The sequence below is a fragment of the Salvia splendens genome, chromosome 6, assembly GCF_004379255.2.
Source record: "Salvia splendens isolate huo1 chromosome 6, SspV2, whole genome shotgun sequence".
Classification (NCBI taxonomy): Eukaryota; Viridiplantae; Streptophyta; class Magnoliopsida; order Lamiales; family Lamiaceae; genus Salvia; species Salvia splendens.
In genome coordinates, this window is record NC_056037.1 from 6,106,843 (window position 1) to 6,128,754 (window position 21,912).

The following is a 21,912-nucleotide window of genomic DNA, read 5'->3' on the forward strand; positions in this document are numbered from 1 at the left end:
TGTACGATATAGAGAGAGTAAGGTCGGTGATGGGAAAAATTAAGAATGATGGGATGTTTTATTTTTAGTCAACAAAGGAAATTACTCAACTTAGTTGAGATATACAAGAAAGAATACGACTCTACTTAATTGAGACAGATGAAGTATTATAGAGACACAGACGGAGGTAGGGCTGAGGAATTATACCGAAATACATGAATATCGGACTTACCATACCGAAAAAATACTATATTGATTTTTCGGTACGGTAACGGTATTAGATTTCCTATACCGTGGTATACCGAATCTTCAGTATACCGGTATATAACGGTATTAGATTTCCTATGTGTTTATATATATAAAAAAACACACACACACATATATATATATATAATATTTATGTTATATTCATACTAAAATTTGAAAACAGAATTATCTGTTATACAAAAATAAAAATAGAATTATTTTTTTACATATTTTGGGTATAATAGATTTTTTCCGATATTACAGGTATAACCGCATTTGGTACACCGTAAAAATACGGTATATCGAAAATACGGTATGGTAACGGTATCAAAAACTATCTTACCTAATTTTAAGGTATGCCGGAATTCGGTATATCAAAAATTCAGTACTGTATCGGTATGTTGTTTTGTCATACCGTAACTTCTAGTACGGTATATGGTATGACACTCACGGTACAGTATATCGTACTAAACCAACCCTAGACGGATGGATTACACCGACATTTTAGAACAATGCTATTGCAACAGTTGACAGGTCAGTGGGAATGAATTTTAAATATAATTAATATACTATTTAATAATCTTCACCTATATATATACATAATATTTCAATATTTTTCTTATACCAAATTCATAAAAGATCTATACATTTGATAAAAGCCTGCGATCTGACGCCTTTGATAAATAAAATATTTAGTTCAAATTATAGTTTAATCTCCGAGGGCGTCGCCGGAATTTCGTGACTGGTTCCGCCAGCGGTGACTCGGCAGCTCCGGTGGGATCAGTAATATTTATCCGGCGAGAGATATTATTTTGTAGCGAAAATGGTGAATGCAATGGTGGAAAGAGCTACGAGCGACATGCTGATCGGTCCAGATTGGGCGAGAAATATCGAGATCTGCGATATTTGCAATGCCGATCCCGCGTAATTCTCTCAAGTTGCATATAGTTTTTACGAACTCTTTTAGTTTTAGTGTAATGATTGCTTTTCCAGCATGCTTTTTGCGTTAGTCTGCATTTGATCTGATTTTAATGTCTGTAATTAAATGGAAATCAAGCTTCATAATTGTGTTTGGAATGATTAGAAGTGTTGATTTAGCTGGTCAGCAGAAATGGAGATGTTCATGATGATTTTAGAATGTAACCGACTTGAACTACTGATTGATCTCGTTGATAATTTTAGGATGTCAACTACAGTTTGAAGTCATGTTACGCATCATGATGTATCATATTGCTATGATTAGATGATTAAGTGACCTACTTTCCTTTTAATGATTAGTTTAAATAATTTATGTTGCCTGAGTAGTTTGTATTCTGGAGTGTGTAACGAAAAACTGAGGTATGAGGTAGTTGGTTTGTCACTATTGGATTTGGAAGGAGGAAGCTATCTATAGATCTGGGAGGATCTATATCACCATGATAATTGAACTGATCAGTAGTGTCTTTCATTCATGCTGAATGCTAGAAATTTGTGAATTAGCTTCACCTCTTTATGTGCATTCTAGTTGTTTTTATTGAGAAAGCATAGCACATTCCTTCTGTGAGCTCATGGTCTCTCTTGTTTGTATCAGACAAGCAAAAGATGTTGTAAAAGGTATAAAGAATCGCCTACGTAGCAAACGGCCCAGAGTCCAGCTCCTTGCCCTGACTGTAAGCTTGACTTTTCTTTCATAAACATTTTGCTGGTCCTGTAGTAACGGTAACCATAATTGCTAAAAGTCACACTTAGGGTGCAAATTGTGAGTACACGTGCATCAGGGAAACTGAATAGCCAATGAGTCAACTCTCATTTCTATTAAGTTATACACGGCAATAAAGATTCCCTTAAAAACATTTAGTAGATCAGTTCTTACCCTATGACTTAAGTGTTGAAAGAATTGTCCACAACTAAAGAACCTTTATAGGAAATGTATCTGATTTCCTGCAATTGATGGAATGTTAATAGTTGGGGTTTTGTTCTGTGTTCTAGCTATTGGAGACAATTGTTAAGAACTGTGGTGATATTGTCCATATGCTTGTGGCTGAGAGGGAGTTGCCACGTGAGATGGTGAAAATTGCGAAGAAGAAGGTAGTTAGTCGCTATTATCGCCCTTAGATTCCTTTCCAAAAGTTGTTAGAATTTCTAATGACGCAAAATTTCTTGTTGCAGCCGGATTTTCTTGTGAAAGAGAAGATATTAATATTAATAAATACTTGGCAAGAAGCCTTTGGAGGACCAAGGGCAAGATATACCCAATACTTTGCAGCTTATCAAGAGTTGTTGGTATGTGGTGCTAGCATATTCATGACTTACTCATTGCTTGGTGGTTTACTTTTTTTCATGTCCTACATATCCGATGTTGCTTATTTCTGCAACCTGTGGCCTTTTTCCAGCGCCTCGGAGCAGTTTTCCCCCGAATTTCTGAGACATCAATGCCTGTTTTTGCACCGCCATCTAACCCACATAATATCGGTAATTCTGAGTCTAGACCGCCTCCAGCTGATTCATCTGTTGAACCTGAATTTCCAACATTGAGGTGCATTTTTCTTAACTTCTCCCTATCTGGATAGAGTTTTTAGCAATCCCTTAAATACCTGGTGGCTTTATCTGATATTTTCAGAATTGAAACTACAGAGTAATTTAAAGGTTTTCATACCTCTATTAGCATCTTTTTATTGTCTTAGTGATTGGAAATTATCCGTGTAAAAAGTTGATGGTAGATCTTTCTATGTTAGCCCGACAGAAATTGAAAATGCACGCGGTATTTTGGATGTCCTTGCTGAAATGCTGAACACTATAGGCCCTGATAACAAAGAGGTATGGTGAATTATACTTGGTTATGTTGAATGACCATAAGTTTTTACTGCTGACGTAGCTTAGTCAAAATTACTTCTTTATGCTGGTCTCATGGAAGCGAAATTGGCTGCTTAATGGCTACCACCGTGTTACAGACTAATTTAAAATATAATATTATGAAATTTTAAGAATTTCTTTTTGATTTTTTTAATTAAAATTTTTTTTGGTGGCAGGAAGTAAAGCAAGATCTCATTATTGATCTGGTGAAAAAGTGCCGTACCTATAAGCTTAGAGTTGTACATCTTGTTAACTCAACAACGTAAGAGCTGTGGTTTCTAGTTTTCAATATGGGTATAAATTATTTTGTAGGAGCTCATGTTGTACATCAATGTATGTTTTGTGATGCACAAACGTATGGAAACTGTCCAAAATGCATTAAATCTGTCTTTGACTAAGCATCCTGCTAATGATGTGGCTGTGCATGATCATACTTCTGGTTTGATTAAAGGCCCTTTCCATGTTTCTATGATGTAGGGATGAATCGCTATTATGTCAAGGACTGGCTCTAAATGATGATTTGCAACGTATTTTGGCTAAACATGAATCAATTTCTTCTGGCTCTATCCCTGTTCAATCAGAGAACAAAAAACCCCAACCTGCTCAAGCCTTGGTCAACATTGATGCTCCTCTCATTGACACTGGTGATAAACAATCAGAAAAGGGGTAATTTTCAGCTGTCCAACTATGAAATATATTGATGTCGGAATTTCCCAACTTGTTTGAGATTGAATTTGGTTGTATCTATCATTTAAGATGCAAATATCACTTTCAGATCGATATTCGAAAGTAATTTAGAAGGACAGTTGCTGCTTACACTCACTGCTCCTCCAGCAACTAATAACCAATTGACAACTACAGCAAAAGTTGATCTTTTGAGTGGAGATGATTTGAACTTGCTGACAGCAGACTCTCTGGCACTTGTTCCATTGTCGGAGCCTCAGCCGCCGAGCCCAGTTGCATCCCAGAAGAATATTCTTGCTCTGGTCGATATGTATCCACAGAGTGACATTCAATCCTCAAATCCCAATAGGCAAGCCCATTCTTCATTGCCTCATTTTCAGCAACAAAATAATGGTCAATCTCCTCAACCGTCTCTACTCCCTAACGGAAGCGCTTCGAATCCATTGGTAGCTCAACATGACCAGTTGACTTACTCGCAAGGACCTGCCTTCACATGGAATGGCCAAATGAACCAGCAACAACTGCCAGACTCACCAATATATGGTAACTATTGAAATTTTTCCTGCCGGAAGATCCCAATTGTGTGAATCTAACAAGCCGTGATCTAAACTTATTTGTTTGATGCAATCATGTTTGTTTGTTTCTGTCCACTTTTTTGGGATCAACTCTCATTCTCGGACGAAGCACACTCCATCCTAATTGAAGCCTAAGTTGGGATTAATATGTCCTAATTGGGGATTAATAAAACCATAATCGGAGATTGATGAACCCTAATTGGAGTCGATGCACGCAGTTTTTTCTTCTGCAAAAATCTGAGTTCATATGTTTCCATTGGTAGGTTCTGAAAGTAGCAGTGCTTTTCCACCTCCTCCTTGGGAAGCCCAGCTGGACAACAGCATCTCAGCCATTAGCCAACCTCAAGAATCGCAAGTTACACAAGCAGCAGCCAACGGCTTCCAGCCCTTGCCTAGTGGGGCGTACATCCCACGGCCCGAAACAGAGTCAAATAACCCAGTGGTCAGACCATATATTTATTCAAGCCACCTCAGCAACCAGATGATGGGGGGCATGCAACCCATGGGCGTGTATCATCAACCAATGCAAATTGACCACATGGGGTACACATATCCCCAACAGATGTACAACAACCAAATGGCCAGCTACGGATATGGCTATAGCCCGGAGCAGATGCACAATGCCCAGTATCTCGAACAGAATATGTCTGGCTTGTCACTGAGGGACAGCAGTGCAGCTTCTTACAATGCATCGGCACTGGCTTATGTTCCGTCTGGAAAGCCGATGAAGCCGGAGGACAAGCTCTTCAAAGACCTTGTTGACATCACCATATACAAACCAGCAAAAGCCACAGTAGGTTGAACTAGGAGTTTGTGACACCTGCTCTGTATCATAATTCCTTTTTACCCATTTCTGGCTCATTTTTTTGTATTTTTATTTGTTTGATACGCATTGTTTGTATTGGCCTCCTGCATTGACCCCATCCCTCATTCCCCTCTGTATCTCTCTCTCTCTCATACATTATTTTTTGTAATGCAAGTACAATTCGACGTTATTATTTGTATAAATCACACATTATTTGTTTGAATGCAAGTGAAAAGCTTGCTTAAACTGCTATTGTCCTTACGTAGTGTGTTTCAGTGTGGCACCATTAACTCTAATTATGAAAATTTGGATAAGTTTCTAAGTTTAATACCCGCGGTAATTTATAACGTGTTTCAAGATTAATAGTAATATGGACAATAGTAAATAGTGCTCCTGAAAATTATGACAAAACTGCAAAAATTCAGAAATAAATACGTCTGTAAAAAAAGTATGAGCAAATGATTACCATTTATCAACAAAAAATTGTAAATAAAATCACAAATCAGCAGGGAATTTCTTTTATCCTTGACGCACTTAAATTTTCAATTCAAAAACTAAAAAAAAATGCTTAATGTAGAATCTCGTTTTTTTGTACACTGAATCGCCTGTCTGAAAACTGATTAAAATATTGGTGTATACCGAAACAAGTTTCAAATGAAGCGAAAAGATTTTAGTGACTATATAAATAAATAAATAAATAAATAAATAAATAAATAAATAAATAAATAAATAAATAAATAAATAAATAAATAAATAATTAAAACAAGCTTTGAAAATATAGAAATCAATTCAACACCAATTTCTCTTCTGTCTGCTTCCTCTCTTGATTATCAGTTCGCATTTCAGATTAACGCTGAGTTTCCAATTTCTTGATCGCCTTTAAACAGTACAATTCCGTAAGTGTATTAATTTTCCCCCAATTTGTTTCTAATTAGAGCAAGTAGATGTAATATGGGGTTCAAGAATTTGCGTCTCTGTTTACTCGGTTTGCGAAAACTGTTTCACAATACATCTGGAATTTCTCTGCCCATAAAGAATAGTTTTTTTTCTTTTTTTTTCTGGGGATGTATGGTGATGAGTTGTTGGATTTTATATAATTCAATTGCTGAGTCGTATAGGATAATCTCGACTTTATGCAGTTCTTATTCTATAGTTGAGGCCTCATTAATTTCAATTATTAGGCCTCATAATGCAGGTTAGTTTTGCTCTCTGGAAGTTCAATCGATTTCTTTCAATTGTGTTTTGGTGAATTTGATCAAATGTTCTGATTTAGGCGTCTAGGGCTAGGCTTTTCAAGGAATACAAAGAGGTGCATAGAGAGAAATCAGCTGATCCTGATATTCAATTGGTGTGTGATGATTCAAATATATTTAAATGGACAGCTCTTATAAAGGTGGTTTGCATTTCCTCGTTTTCATTCAGGGAACAAGAAACTTTGAGGATTTGATTATTTAAATTAGTTGGTTGATTTTATTGGTGTGTGTTTAGGGGTCATCAGAAACTCCGTATGAAGGTGGAATTTTCCAGCTTTTATTTACTGTGCCCGAGCACTATCCTCTGCAGCCACCTCAAGTTCGGTTTTTGACTAAGATCTTCCATCCAAATGTGCATTTCAAGGTAGTCTATCTTGTCTTGGATTGTCGTAGATGCTCTAGTTTCAATAGATATGTTTCTTGCTATTGTCTCGTGTGATTGTTTAATGGCGACGAGCATGAAGTGTTTGGTGCCTTCTGTAGTTATATAAAGTCTTTTCTCGATTGAGTAATTTTAGTGTTGGAAGTGATGTGTACAACTAACGATGGAAGTGGAACTGCTGAAATGGAGCACTTGATAGGGCTCGTAATCAATTTTTTAGCTGTTTGCATGCCGTTTTTTGCTCTATTTTAGCCGGTTTGAATTGCTGAATGAAATTGCTCAATAAGAGGTTGGATTTGGGGTTCAAGTATGAAATGAAATTTTCAATTTTTTTAGTATGATCATGATGATATATAGTCCTGGTTTTGTAGTTGATAGGCCGTTTTCATACCATTGCTGGTTGATTTGTTGTTACTGGTCAAGCTAAGTATCTCTGACTGTTATCATGTGTCGGGACAGTGCTGAGTCAAGTGTTGGTGTCTGAAAAATGGAAAAGCACACAGGCTTCCGACATGAAAAAACTAGGACGTACTTATAGATAGGTTTTAGAAAGACAAAGGAATGACTTTAGACATAGTTCCTATTTCGTCACCGAATTGTAGTTTTCCTTGTGTATGCACTGCTAGGTTATTTGTGGTGAAACGCTTCCTAACTCGTTGGTTCCATAGTTTGTAAGCTTGGCTTTTATAATCTGAAGATGTCATTGTTTCTCCCCTCACTTATGATTAAACAATAGAATTTGATACAATTGCTCTGGTTATGATATTGTTTCCTTCGTTTTGTGCAGACGGGTGAGATTTGCCTTGATATCTTGAAGAATGCTTGGAGCCCCGCATGGACATTGCTGTCGGTCTGTAGGGCCATAATAGCGTTGATGGGTCATCCAGAGCCCGATAGCCCACTTAACTGTGATTCAGGTATCATTGTTTGTGATATCTGTCTAGTGTCTATGATACATATCTTCTTAGTTCAGTTTTACAGCCATGGTTTTGTAAACTAGACTGTTCTCGTCTTGTTACTTTGCAATACTAATTCCCTTTTGATCAATTATAGTTGATATACGGTAGCAAGATCCACCATAAGTGAAAATCTTGATGCTTCTCCGTGGACCATTGTAGTTTAGTTTTTGGATATTATGAAAAAATCTTGATTAAAACATCGCCAACTTTGACTCTATTTTGGTTTTAGACAGACTATAAAACGTGTCAATACTGATCTCACTTTTTGATTTGCTAGCATATGATCTTTTCAAGATCCAACAGTTTGTTTTTGTTTCCTCGGGATTTAGCCAGCATTACTTCGTGCCACAACATTTTTCCAGCGTGGTAAATTGCTTAGCCAGCATTACTTCGTACCACAACATTTTTCCAGCGTGGTAAATTGCAAAATTTGATCAGTGTCTATTTTGCTGCAATCCAAAGTGATGGCATGGTGCATCCATCATAATACCCTTATTCTGATTAGCAGATAGGAATTGTGAACACGAATTATACTATATGTGCGTATATTCGGATGCACGCACGTTTTTGCCTGGAACTAGTTTGTAACGCCCCACTTTTTGAACCCTAATTTTCGAACCCTAAAGTACATGTATTTAATGCTTTTGATATTGCGAGGTCCGCGAATTAATTATCGAGTAAAATTGTTGGATACCTTTCGTGACCTAATTTTGAGTTGGAATTTTGACTGGGTCAACAGTGTTGAATATGTGACGTGGCTGCTCGAATAATTGAATACGAGGATAAATTAAAGGTTTTTGGATAATCGATTAATTGTTATGAGAGCTAGAAATTATGAAATAAATTACATCGCGAATTTAAATAATTTCCTTTCCGTGAGGAATATTTATTGGACTCAATTCCATGTTGGATCCGATAAATTAAATAAATAATATGAAAGTCCAGTCCGTGATAAATAAATTGTGTACTGCACAATTTAAAATAAAATACAATGGGCTATGAATTAAACTAAACTAATTAAAATAAAACATCTTTGATTCCAATTTTAATTAAAGATTCTGCGCAGATTTTCCTACTCCGTGAAAAGATATTCCTCTTCCGTAATCTGCAAATAAAATACCAAAAACCAATATAATTTCAGCTAAATCGCGTTTAACAAAAAAAAGGGGAGAATTTGAAATTAAATTCCCTAATCCCACGTTGAAACCGCTCCATCTATCCCACAAATCTCTCCCGTATATTAAATCTTCAACCATTACTTCTTTTCCTCACCTATCGTCTCCGCAAGCAAGAATCATCCTTCAACTTCTACTCAAGGTAAACTAATTCCTATCAATTTGTATCTAAATTGCTCCTACTTTGGAATCTAACACCAGATCACTATCAACAGAAATTGAAATCCTTTCGGCATCAAGACCCTGCCTTTTTAGGTTTGTGAACTTCACAACCCAAACTCATTCACAGAGGTAATCTCCTACCCAGATTGGAAACATGAATTATTGCATTCTGCATTCATATATCACATACTCCGCATCAATCTCCCAAACAAAGAACTAATCAACGATCAAATCGCACAATCAAAACCAATCGAACCTTTTTTAGAATCAAAATCAAACTAAGAACGAAAAGAAACATACTTTGAATGAGAACTTATCTTTCGGAGTTAGTCAGGGCTGCGCGGTTTTTGTTCGGGTCGTTTCGGGGCTGTTCGGAGTTGTTCGGGGTTGGTTCGGTGATGGACGATGGATGAATTGGACGACGGCAGCAGCGGCTCGGCTGAATTGGACGACCGCAGCGGCGGCAGAGTCCCTCCACTCCGACGGCGACGACGGTGTGCGAATCGTCGCTGGGACCGACCGGTGGCGGCACCCTTCGCGGCGGAGGTTGAACCGCACAGCAGCGACGGCGTGCGTCGGTTCAGCGGGCGACAGCGCGGTCGGTGCAGCGACTGACGGCGGAGGTGGAAGGCGACGCCAGATCGGAGAAGAACGACGGGAAATTTGGGGAGTTCCTTTTTCAGACAAGAGAGAGAGAGAGAGAGAGAGAGAGAGAGAGAGAGAGAGAGAGAGAGAGAGAGAGAGAGAGAGAGAGAGAGAGAGAGAGAGAGAGAGAGAGAGAGAGAGAGAGAGAAAGAATGAGAGAAGGCGTGGAGATGGTAGGAGGGAAATTGGGCTTGGACCTCTTTTGTTTCATTTAAGAAAGATTTGGGCTACTAATTGGGCCTCCCCTTTGTTTTAGAAAGTGGGCCTTTAAATTAAAAGGGAAGATTTACTTAAGTTGGGTTCCATTTAAATTGTCTTGGGCTCACAAATTAAATTGAAGACTAATAGTAGGCTGGGAATTAATTTAAATACTTGGACCAATGAATAACTTTAATGGTAAAGAATATTTAATTAATTTCCACAATAATTCAAATAGTGAATAACTGTATCTTATGTCGGAAATAATTAATTCGAAGAGAAATAATTGCGGGGATTTAATTACGAGCTTAAATAAATATTGGGAATTAATTTCTATATTTTGGAGGAAAGTACGAGGAGCCAACGGAGGAATTATGGGCACAAGCGGCCGCCGAATAATCGAAAATATGCGAAAATTCGAGGGAACAAGATAAAAGACTTCAACTAGGGTGCATGCATTTTTTTATTTTATCTAATTGGAAAGTATGTTGATATATGTATTATTTAAATTCTAAAGGTGAGACTTCGCAAGGGAATCGAGATACCAAAGGGAAGGAAGTGTAGAGAATTAAGCAATTGAGGTGGGCTTTCTTTTAAATAAGGACAACGTCCTAAATATTTTATCGATGGAAATGAAACTGTATTTATCATGCCATGGTTTGATTTTTACGTGCCTATCTGATAGGGCTTTATGCCATTATTATATAAATCGAATTCGGGTCCTTGTAGGGCCGCAAACCCTACTTGGGCTAGTGTACACCTATGGTAGATCGTGTGCTAGCGTACGGGCTGGCCGGTCTAGTGGCTTGGTTTGTGGCCACATTCCAAGTCATGTATTGGCAGATATGGTAAACGTCTATGGGAAAATGACTGATCAGTCGATGTTTGAAATGGAAATGATTTTGAGTGCCTCGGACATTTCTAAAGCTAAACCCCGATGGTTACTTGTGAATGGCATGATAAATTACTCTTTATTGAAAAATGTTTTCGGCATGAGCCACTGAGTATTCTTATAATACTCAGCCCTGCATGTGTTTTCCTTATGTGCAGGTTGAGCGGCGACGAGGATGTGGTGGTGTTGAGCAAGTGAATTTAAGATATTATGGTTGTTTTTGAACCTTGGGTGTCGTTGTGTCTTCACACATGACGTCACTCTTTCTCTTGGTCGTTTCCGCTGTGACTTTTCGTTTATTCATGTTTTATTTGGGCCGACAACTTTAATTGTTAGGATAATGGATATTCCGAACTTCTTGTTGGATAATATTAAACTCTTGGTTATTTAATTGGATATTAATAGTTGGTCCAACTTGTGTTGAAACCCTAATCTTTTTCGTCTGTTTATTAAATTCTTTTAATCACGATCGCCCGTATTTATTAACCCTAAAGGGCGGTCGTGACATAGTTGGTCACACAGTTATCCATCCTCGCTCTAATTCTTTGTGTAGTCGCATTCTTTCATTTCATTATGATTATTCCGGTTGATGTGTTTTTGCCTTTTGTTGGAGGTAACCTTCTCCAGTCTGGCGATATCCTAGGCTACCAGTCGATGGCTAGGATGTATACCAGACTTGCTGCCATGCCCAAGAAGCTGTGATCAGTCTTCCCTCTCATATTTCTGACACTGCCATAAAGTTAGCTATTTTCAGATACTCATGTTGTACGCATCTACGTGTACATTAAGATCTTTTATGGGGTAGTAATAATAGTGATCAGTAGGGAATATCCTTTAACGACACATTTCATAAAATAAAATAATACTATCTCTACTTCTTCTCTTTCTACAACTCAAAAAAACACTATATATAAAATTCCATGTGAAAAGCAAATGCTTCACATTTATTGGGACGGAGGGAGTAGAATTTTTGAAATACATAAAACATTTTAATAACTAAACCGTGTTTATCTGTCTCATGTAGTATATATTTTCTTCCTTTCCTTTTTTTGTATGACGATTTTATCATGCTATCTTAATTTTTTAGTCGAATTTCATCCACATAGAAGATAAAAATCATGCCAAAGTCATTTTCGAAGTTATTGGAAAATGTTGAAGGTGTTTGTTTTGCAATAAAATGCTAAATCGATGTACTTCTATAATTATGAAAAGGGAAAGGGAGACTACTAGATTAACTATTATTCCAAAAAATTTCGAACTATTGATCCTCTTAAAAGCTCAATTCCATTAAAATGGCTCATCATTTTAAGGACAGTCATGTATCGATATGCCTAGTGTTCCTCTTAAAATCTCAATTCACGTATGATTTTGCATTATCGAGGTAGTTGGCTACATAGAGTTGTATGCTTATGTTGAAACGCATTTGACATAAAAGCTAGATAACCATCAATTTTGTTATACCCATGGCTTCAACTCTCTTATAATGATGATAAAAATTCAGTCATTTCAAATGAAATTTAGGCCCATAAATTGATGTGGTTTGGTGGAGAAAATTAGCTTGATTTTCAATAAAAATAATTTCTAAGTATTGTTGTCTTTTGGCCAAATTTTTGGCCATATCTCTCTCTTTCTTTCTTTCTATTTTTCATTATATTCTGATAAGTTTGTCCACATAAGAGTATAGGAGATATCAAGGTAGGATTAATTTTAAATGCATAATTAGAAATACGAATTTAGTTCACTATAAGAGCGATACATTTCACTATAATTTATAGTGAAGGATTTACTTTGTGAAGGATTTAGTTCACTATAATAGCGTTTTGGTTCACTCCTTGTTTTCAAATTCGTTTGTAAATTGAAACTTCTTTGCAGTGAACTAAATCGCTCTTTATAGTTAACTAAATTCTTGTTCTCTAGTATTGGTTGCCTATATCACTACATAAGAATCATAATGTTATATTGGGAATAAGTTAGAAGTTATAAGGTTGGATTGAAGGATCAACATATGGAGAAGACATAAGCAATCGTCGAATCTACAAGAATAAAATCTTTACTTTTGTAAGCATGTTTAGGATCTTCTTTATCTGTTTTTGCTTGCTAAAATGATTTAATTATTATTCGTTAAAAATGCTAAAAGTAGTGGGCCACGTGGAGATGATTTAAACAGCTAGATTGCAAGATATAAGGGTCATGCAGAACTCATGATATGCTTATTTATTACTCTTTCTATCCCAATTAATTAAGTTGATACAAAGAGAAAAAAAATGGAGAGATAAAAGAGGGTGAAGTAGGTAATGAAATCAAGTAAGAAAAATTGAATACTTTATTTTTTAAAAAATAAATAACTCAACTTTGTTGAGACATCTCAAGAAAGAATATGACTCATTTTAATTGAGACGGATGAAGTATCATTATAAACTCTAATTAACTATGATACCACTCCTATTTACATATATTAATACTATGACTTGCTGTACCAAGTTATTTTAGTAAAAATCATAAAAAATACTAATAAATTAATAATTTTAAATACTTTTACATACCTACCTTCCTCTGCTAATTTTGAAATGCGATTATGACTATTTAATTTATTTTCCCTCGTATTTATCTGCCATAAATTGCTGACGACCATTTTCAACTATCCCTTCGACAATTCTTTGATGGGTGTATAGTGAGCTTCGATCCAAAAGCATATATCCTAGACTCAATTTTGTAATGTGCGACAATGGCAAGTAGGGGGTATATATATAATTTTGGGAATATCTATATCTATATATATATATATATATATAGGCAATATAACACTCTTAATGCATCATTCACTCACATATATAATATGAATATTTATTTTGTACACACATGATAACATTTTTTTCAAATACAACTATCAATACATATTATACCTGATATTGAATTATGACATTCCCATAGTTATTATTATTTAAATATCGTTAAATTTAGCTTTTAAATACCTTTTTTTTGTATATACGAGCTTTTATATGCGCGTATCAACGTAAGAATTGATTCTCTTGATTCCTCGTCCATATATAATTTATATTTTTTGGAGTACCTATGCAAGTAATTTTAAACAAAATTTTTAAATTTCGACAAATGTTAAGAGTGCTACGTGTAAAATCCAGATCATATGCATGCTCGCACTATCATCTATGAAGCCAAATAAAGAGTAAAGAAATAGTAGTGGTAGTATATTTTTTAATTATACTATTTTTACCCCAAAAATTCAAATGTATACGTCGGTAGGAATAGGATCAATGTAGATTGTTTTTTCGTAGTCTAATTTTTACAATAAATGTTAGGTTTATGTATTAATAACCGACGCTAACGGCTGCATGCACTTTGAATTAAGGTAATCGATAATAATAGTATTATTTAAAACAAAATTAAATTTACACCCTCTCATAAAATGCCTCATCTATTGAAATGACATCTATAAGTGGCCTGCGCTCTCATGTAATTTCAAAATAAACTCAACAATTTTCATTTACCCACTTTCCTCCAAATCTTGGTATTAGCGAATAATATTATTTACATGAATCCACATTACGTGGGCCCCATCATCATTGATGCATGTAAATTGTAAATGCCCAACTCAAAGCAAAATTAAATTCGAAAAACACGAATTTATTTTACATACTCATACTATTTAATAAAAGAACCTATTTTCATTTTTTTCACACGGGAATCCAACGAAATTCCATTTATTTACTCACAACTTCCGCCGCCAAATACAGTTTTATGTTTTTAAAAGAACAACCAAAAGTGAGAGTTAAAGATTATAAAACCCAAATAATATTCTTTTCAAACCTAACTACTCCTACATTTAATTCCCATTCAATATTTACGTATAAGTTCTTGGTAAATTAGTTACTCCCCCAATTGAAATTGCCTCACCCTTTTAGGGTTATCCCCACCTTTCTTTACTGGTACACCACACAACTTAGGGTTCTCTTTTTATTTTTCAGGAAAAATCCCTCTCTCACCCCCACTTGCGCAACCACCGCGCGTTCCCCACGCCCAATCAGATCTCGCCCAAGTGCGTGGACAACAACCTTCCATAACCGGCCAGTGTCCCCACGCGCCAGCCCTCGTCTGGCTAGGGTTTACAGTGCGATGGTGATGAGCAAACCCACCACTGCGCCACGCTGGCGCCCTCCCATTGGCCCTACCCCTCTCTCTCCTCCCTCCATTTCTCTCTCTCTAGAAATGGGAGTACATATGCATACAACGACAAAAACAGTATAAATACTACAAATTTCGTATTTTTCAACAGTAAACTCACATTAAAAAATTGCGCACTTTATCACTCTCACTATCTAACCTCACTTTCTCTCTCTGTAAAAAAAAAAACATATCCTTCGAATTTCAGACCTAAATAAAAGCGAGCACTCCTCCGTTTCTTTCAAAGTCCAATCAGCGGGGGCTTTTATCGAATCGTTTCAGCGAATTCATAGAGATGATATCGCGAGCTTCTTCGAAGGAAGATTTTTTTTCTATCTGAGCCGTAGATGGATTGCGCTGGGTTAATTAAACAGCGGTGGTTTTTTATCTGATTTTTTCCCTTCGATTTCCGATTAAGGTTGGCTCCTTGAATTTTTGCTACTGTATGAGTTCAATTTCTCCTTATTTTTGTTGCTTCGTACTAGGTCTTAGCTGACTTCCAGCTGATTTTTTTTTGAAATATCTCTTTATCTGAAGTGGGTCTTTCCATTTATTTCTATAGCGTCGGTTTATTTTATTTCCTTTTTTATTTTCCGGTTCAATTCCGCTTCACATTATTGTTATTTTATGCTGCTTTACAGCTGATTCCTTACTGATTTAGCTAGTGCAGTGGAAATGCCATCGATCCGTGTTTCGTTAAACCCTAATCTCGGTTAGTGAGATTAGATTTATTTGGGTTGCTTTTTCATTCGATTACGGTTGGGAGAGGTAATGTGGGTTTCGAGTTAATTTCTGAGCCGTCGATTCATCTTTGGTTTCACTGTTGTGGAGAGCAATCAAATCAGCATCTTTTTCCCCTAATGAAAACCCTAGAATTGCCTTTACCTTTTATTCTTTATTTTCTTACTTATTTTGCTTACTATTTGGGAAGTTTTGTTGGCTTTAAATGTGACGTGCTCGAATACTAACCTTTGATTGGATTAAGCTTTGTGTTTACTTTGATTGTGAAATTAGGGTTTATATATTTGGTCGGTAAAACGCCTGAATACTTTCACCATTGCATGTTACCGTTTCTTGGTGCTGAGCTTTGGTTTCTTCTCCCATCTCTGGAGATTGAATTGTGAATATATTTGCCTTAGTTTGGGGATTGATTCTTCTTGTCTAACCAACTTTTGATCCACTTTAGTTTTTATATCGCATGTGATAATATAATCTTATTCTTGCCGCTCCATCTCTCATGCATGCCTTTTGCTGAGTTGGTATTTGTGCTTTGAGTTCTTGAGTTGCGATTGCAGGCTATTAGTTCATTGATCCTCCCTTGTTTTATGGTGTGATGGTTGCAGGTTATTTTTAAATGGGTAAGAGTATTGTGGCTGTGGAAGAAAGTCATTGCAGAAGCGATTATCCAGTTTCTGCATCAAAGTCTTTTGGATCACTCGTCCAGATTAATTCTATAGCTATAGATCTCAGTTGTGTCATGGAAGAGATTGGGTCACCCTTGCATGAGCATTTTTCAATACGGTAAGTCTTTCTTTACTTTCTTTTGAAATTTTTTTCTGAAATATATACTGCAATACTGCATCCTGAAATATGTTTTATATTGTTCTTTCTAGATGCGATCTAACAATATACATCATAGTATATTCTTTACAAAGACGGGCGTATCATTCTCATTGACTCATACTAGTATAAAATTGTTAGAGATTGCAGAAATTTATATATTAAAGGGTAGTAACTGAATCTGTGGATGCAGTGGCTTTGTTGCTGGAATGCGGAAAAAAGATTCGAAGACATGTTTACCATTTTCCTCCCAAGGAGTAAATGATGATTTCATCGATGATCTACCTCCATTATCTGTGCCTAAGTTTAGATGGTGGCAGTGTTCGACCTGTGTCCCAGACTTTGCTGCTGAGGGTACTGGACTTGAAATGGTGCTTGCAGTCAGAAGTGATGCTGGCACAAGTACTTGTCAGCATGTTGATCCAGAAAAAGGAGTTTTGTTCTCACATAGCAGGCGGAATATAGGTACATACATGCACCCTCAAATCAGGCATGTTCCGTCTAGCATAGTCTTCTTTACATCTGTCTACTAATATGCTTTGCAGGTGATAGGCATGTTTTAAAGGAGTCACATGTTATAAGGGGTTCTATAGATAGGGCAGACAAAGATCCAAGTAACAAAATGAAAAATGCTGGTCCACAGTGCAAGCATCATAAAGCTACCACAAGTAGGTTTTAATTTATTACAGAAGACCACACGAAACACAAGTTCCAAAGCTGTCAACACTATTTAGCCATTTTTAACAAACAAAATATGTCTGCAGGCAGCAAAGAGAAATCAGATGTCAAGAATGACGAATGTGGGACTTCATATGCTCATACAACAAAATCTAGTCCAGTCCAGATTGTACAGAGAAATGATAACAATGCAGGTGTTTGGCAGAATTGTTTGGCTTCTTTGAGATTTTTACTATCTCTAGGTCATTGGATGATATATTGGTTTGCTTTTCTCGGTTTCAGATGTGTCAGATGTGAGAATAGCTGAGAATGCTTCATTCGGATTTGATGAGCCAGATGATTTATCGTTTCCAAGCGATGCCGCAGGTTGTGCGTTACCACGTAGGAGAAAGCCAAAATTGCGTTCTTTGGCTGATATAATGGAGGAAGAAAATAATTCAATGAGTGAGCATATTAAAACGAAGTCTGCTTTGTTCAGTGGGATGCAGGTCAGATCTACCGAGAAGGAAGATGATTCACGTCATCGTTCTGAGTTGGAGACGTCTGCTGATGTTGCAGCAGTATCTATAAGTCCTCATAGGAAAAGAAAGATTGCTGCTGAAGAAGACAGAGGACCTCCTCGGGCAACTAATCCACTTGATACAGCTAAAAGATTTAAGTGTCCACTTCCAGATTCAGATAAAAGACGTAGAACGCTTGAAATATCCGATTCAGAATCGGGAGGAGATGGCTCCGCAGAGTCAGATTTGCAACTTAGTGCAAAGACTCAACAGAACAAGCCCAAAAGAAATAAATTTCTTGGAATCAAAAGAAAGAGGAAGCATATTTATGGTGACAATGGCATGCCGATAAGTGAATTGCTGCCAAAGACAAATGAGATGTTTCTGGAAAACATGCAGAGACATTCTGCTCCAGTCATGACTAATTGTGGTAATATGGAGAATGTCCCTCACGTAATGAGAGGAGAATTCACACCACATTTAAATAATTTAATATCTAGAAAACAAGTGGATAGAACCTCTGATAAGTCCACAAGTAAGAGGCCTGAAGTCGAAGTTGAGCATAGAACTCTCGTGCCTCCAAGAAAGAGCTTTGTGGGAGGCTGCAGCATTCAAGGGAAAGTGGCCTTGGAGCTTTCACTGAGCAGCTATACAAATGCTGAAAGAAACTCGAACAGCCAAATATCTGACAGGCAGCATAGGGCCATTCCAGATCTGAATGAGTCATTTACGGAAAAATCGTCTTCATCTCAATGGAAGCAGTTGTTTACTTCTGAGAATAGGTGCTCAACTGTGCACAAAAATTTGGTATGCCAAGTTTTTGTATTGATAAATTGCATGATTATTCTACTATGAAGTTACACAACCTTTATACCTTAGATTTCGACAGCTATGAATCTTTCTAGGACAAACCAACAAGAAAGGTTTAGTTTATTCTACTTGATTGGGGGGTATAAGTATCTGATGTTTGCTATCCGACTACTTTAACTACTGTCGTATTTTGTGCAAAATTTCATTTGATATTAACTAGTTGTATTGAATCCAGGATATGGCCACCTCCTCTGGTAAACATATGGCTGAAGAAGGAAAAAGACAATTTGGAGTGTCTATGCCACAAGCTGTCCGTAAGATACATAGCAATGTAGAATCTGGCGGAACTTTAGATGATATACCGATGGATATAGTTGAGCTTTTGGCAAGGAATCAACGTGAAAGGACGCTTGAAATGTCGAGGAACCATCTACTTGCTTCTACCAGCAACAGTTCTGTTAGAGGGTCTCCCTCCGTCTACGCTGATGGATGTCCTGGCGTCATCAGTTTTCCTCTAACCAACGCAAGAAGTGGGATTAGTGCTAAAAGTGGCGAGACGGGACCCGGCCAAGGTATCTTGAGTTTCCCGCTGGCGAAAAATTGTCAGTTGGACATAGGCAGTATGGAGGAGAACCAGTTCAGGCTTTTCAATTCATTCAAATCTAGTCAACCAAAGAAATCACAGTATTTGGCCTCAAATTCTCTCTATTCGGGGCCTAGACCTAGTGAAGGGGCTGATCTATTATGGGCTCCAAGGAGGAAGAACGCACCTTTTCATCTTGATGTTCGACCAAACCGCTCTGTTCAGCATAGTGGTATGGATATGCAGTCATTCCCCGGCCAAAGCTACAAGGGGAAGAATGTTAGTGATATGAAGGGCAAGGCAAGAAGAGTTGCACGTGATGCCTCTGCAAACAAAGATGGTGGAATCGGATCAAGCACCAAGTCTGCCGGATCTATGGATGCTTATACAAATGATACAATACCAGCTATGCAGTTACTGTCCTTGATGGATCGTGGAATTGTATCAGGGTCTACGTTCAAAGCAGGTTCAAATAGCTTTCATGATAAACCTTTCTCTCCTTGCAACCACCATCCACGGCTTAATGTAAGCGAAAAGCAGAACGACCCATTCCTCAATGGGCCGTTCTTTTCACAAGGTAGCCACAGTAATAAGGACTTCCCTGTGTTACTAAACGGTGTCTGTTTCCCTGGTGAATCCTCTAAGAAAAAACACTATGCACAAGGTCAATATCATTTTTGTCAACAGTTGATGACAGTTACTGCATTTGTGTTCTTTTAACTGACATTTATATCTGAAAATTTATTCATGTCATCAGGCCACATGCCTCCACCACGAGGAAACAGTAAAGTCTTCAACACAGACAGCTCAGATAATCTCATAACTCGACCATCAAGGGGCAACATGGAAATGGAGATTTGCACTCTTAACCGGAATCCTGCTGATTTCAGCATCCCTGATGCAAAGAATGAGTATACTAGAACCGCTAGAGGTATGAAATCGAGAAAACGGAAATCTTTGAAGGAAAGATCCCAGGGCCTGAATTTGGAGGGTCTGAAGAGAGGAAGGGCAAGAAAAGACGCCACTGTGAGAGAGTATTCAAGAAAATAGCTGAGATAACCTTATGGCATTGTTATGCTTCGCGGGTTGGTGCTGTAAGACTGAGTTTATGCTTTTCTTTCAATGGGATGGATCTCTTTAGTTTTTTTCTTTTTTGGGAACATGTTACACGCATTCAGGCCATATCCAAATTTGCATATGCTTATGCATTCATCATTTGGGAATAACATCAAAGTTACTCGACCTCGGTCCACTTTTCTTTCTTTTTTTTGGGGATCTTGTAAGATCAGCATTGCAGCATATATATAATACTCCATATAGATAGTCAGATTTCTCTGCAAGATCTCAAGAAATGCTGCTGTGTAATGGTTTGTTGGAGGTTTCATTCTAGATTCTTCAACTTATGTAGTTCAAAAGTGTCTGTTTCTGGACAAACTCACAGAACTAAATTAAACTATTTGTGTGATATTTCCCTTATATTTCCATGAGTCAGGAGTTGTTTAGCTTTGGATACACTACTAAAGTAAAAGAACAACATGAAATATAACTATTGATTTTATTATTCGTACGACAGTTATTAATGTTTCTTACATTCCTGTTCGAAATAGCAGGATATGCATATTACTCAGTTTTAGTACTCTATATATTACTAATAGTTAAAATGGAGAAATAGTTAGTACTCTATTTTACTCTACTTTACTTTCTCTTCACTTTAACTAATTAATTACATTTTCTAAATCTCATGCTTAAAAGAAGTGTCTTATTTACTGTTATAGGGAGAGATACAATTTATTTATTTTTAAAACTAAGAGATGAAGAAAACTGGAATTGTACCATGCATGAACTCTCATAGAACGGCTAACTTATTGGTTATAGGAAATACTCCCACCATCTCACAATAATAGTCATACTTTAACGTTTGGGTCTATCCTACAATAAGAGCCACACTTCATTTTTACCATAAATAGTAAATAGGTCTCACATTCCACTAACTCACTTCACTCACATTATTAAAAAGTGGGTCTCATATTATACTAACTTTTCAACTTGCTATTCTTTACATTTCTAAAACCCGTGCCTATAATAAGAGTGACTCCTATTGCGGGAGTACTTTGTATTTTCAATTGAACTCTACTTGAATATCAAGTTTAGAATATTTATCTTAAGGTTTATAAACTCTAACTGCAACCATGTGTGGCGAGATGTACCCCTAAATGACGTGATTTGATCTGATATGTTATAGTACTACATTAATTTTGGTTTGATCATTATTAGGTAATTAAATTTTTTTTTGAAAAGTAGTGATTTTATATTTCAAAATTCAAATTGAAAAATTATGGAATTGATCAAAAGTCAAATGAAAAATTACTATAATTCAAAAAGAAATTATTATCCTTTTTAAAATTATGTACTGTATCTTAAAGAACAATAAAGTCCCTATTACAAAAGATAAATAGGTTAGTTAAGAAAAAACTATTTTGTTATGCAACTAGAGTCAACTCTACATATATAGGATATGATCGATAGGTCAGGTAAGTTTTAAAGTAAATAAGTTAACAAATAAATTGTAATAACACCCCTAATTTAATTACAATGTTTTCTTTTTCCCTGTGAAAACAGTATTCTCATTAATATTAATAATAAACACCAGTTTTGCTATTAAATAAAAGCTTATATTGTTAACAAAAGCTTGATGTGCCATCCATTACCCCACACATGTCAGCATACGTAATTCGTCATATTATATCTCTATGAATTACATAAAGAAATTACTATTAAGTTATAATTCGACCAACTATAAAAGATCATCTTGATA

At 36.5% G+C, this 21,912-nt stretch overlaps 3 protein-coding genes across 7 annotated transcripts; all 3 read left to right on the forward strand.

Annotated features, from left to right (window-relative positions):
- Positions 1-865: 865 nt before the first annotated feature.
- On the forward strand, positions 866-5,344 carry LOC121806623 (TOM1-like protein 9). Its single transcript, XM_042206740.1, has 10 exons — positions 866-1,149; positions 1,796-1,874; positions 2,194-2,292; positions 2,374-2,487; positions 2,598-2,740; positions 2,940-3,021; positions 3,234-3,319; positions 3,535-3,723; positions 3,833-4,284; positions 4,580-5,344. The coding sequence occupies exons 1-10, from the start codon at positions 1,049-1,051 to the stop codon at positions 5,116-5,118; spliced, it is 1,884 nt and encodes a 627-aa protein (XP_042062674.1). The 5' UTR covers positions 866-1,048; the 3' UTR covers positions 5,119-5,344.
- Positions 5,345-5,887: 543 nt separating this feature from the next.
- On the forward strand, positions 5,888-11,626 carry LOC121806681 (protein PEROXIN-4-like). 5 transcript variants are annotated; one of them, XM_042206798.1, is made up of 7 exons: positions 5,888-6,017; positions 6,261-6,316; positions 6,395-6,514; positions 6,610-6,738; positions 7,544-7,673; positions 7,993-8,067; positions 8,118-8,451. In XM_042206798.1, the coding sequence occupies exons 2-7, from the start codon at positions 6,311-6,313 to the stop codon at positions 8,147-8,149; spliced, it is 492 nt and encodes a 163-aa protein (XP_042062732.1). In that variant the 5' UTR covers positions 5,888-6,017; positions 6,261-6,310; the 3' UTR covers positions 8,150-8,451. The 5 variants fall into 5 exon arrangements, with proteins under 5 accessions (XP_042062732.1, XP_042062733.1, XP_042062731.1 ...); XM_042206800.1 differs by lacking the exons at positions 7,993-8,067; positions 8,118-8,451 and adding exons at positions 10,413-10,476; positions 10,946-11,189 and having other exon boundaries at positions 5,889-6,017; XM_042206799.1 differs by lacking the exons at positions 7,993-8,067; positions 8,118-8,451 and adding an exon at positions 11,401-11,626.
- A 3,492-nt stretch (positions 11,627-15,118) lies between these two features.
- Positions 15,119-20,599, forward strand: LOC121807637 (protein EMBRYONIC FLOWER 1-like). Its single transcript, XM_042207910.1, has 8 exons — positions 15,119-15,384; positions 16,310-16,487; positions 16,720-16,991; positions 17,072-17,194; positions 17,291-17,398; positions 17,487-18,511; positions 18,750-19,761; positions 19,855-20,599. The coding sequence occupies exons 2-8, from the start codon at positions 16,321-16,323 to the stop codon at positions 20,145-20,147; spliced, it is 3,000 nt and encodes a 999-aa protein (XP_042063844.1). The 5' UTR covers positions 15,119-15,384; positions 16,310-16,320; the 3' UTR covers positions 20,148-20,599.
- The last annotated feature ends 1,313 nt before the right edge of the window (positions 20,600-21,912 follow it).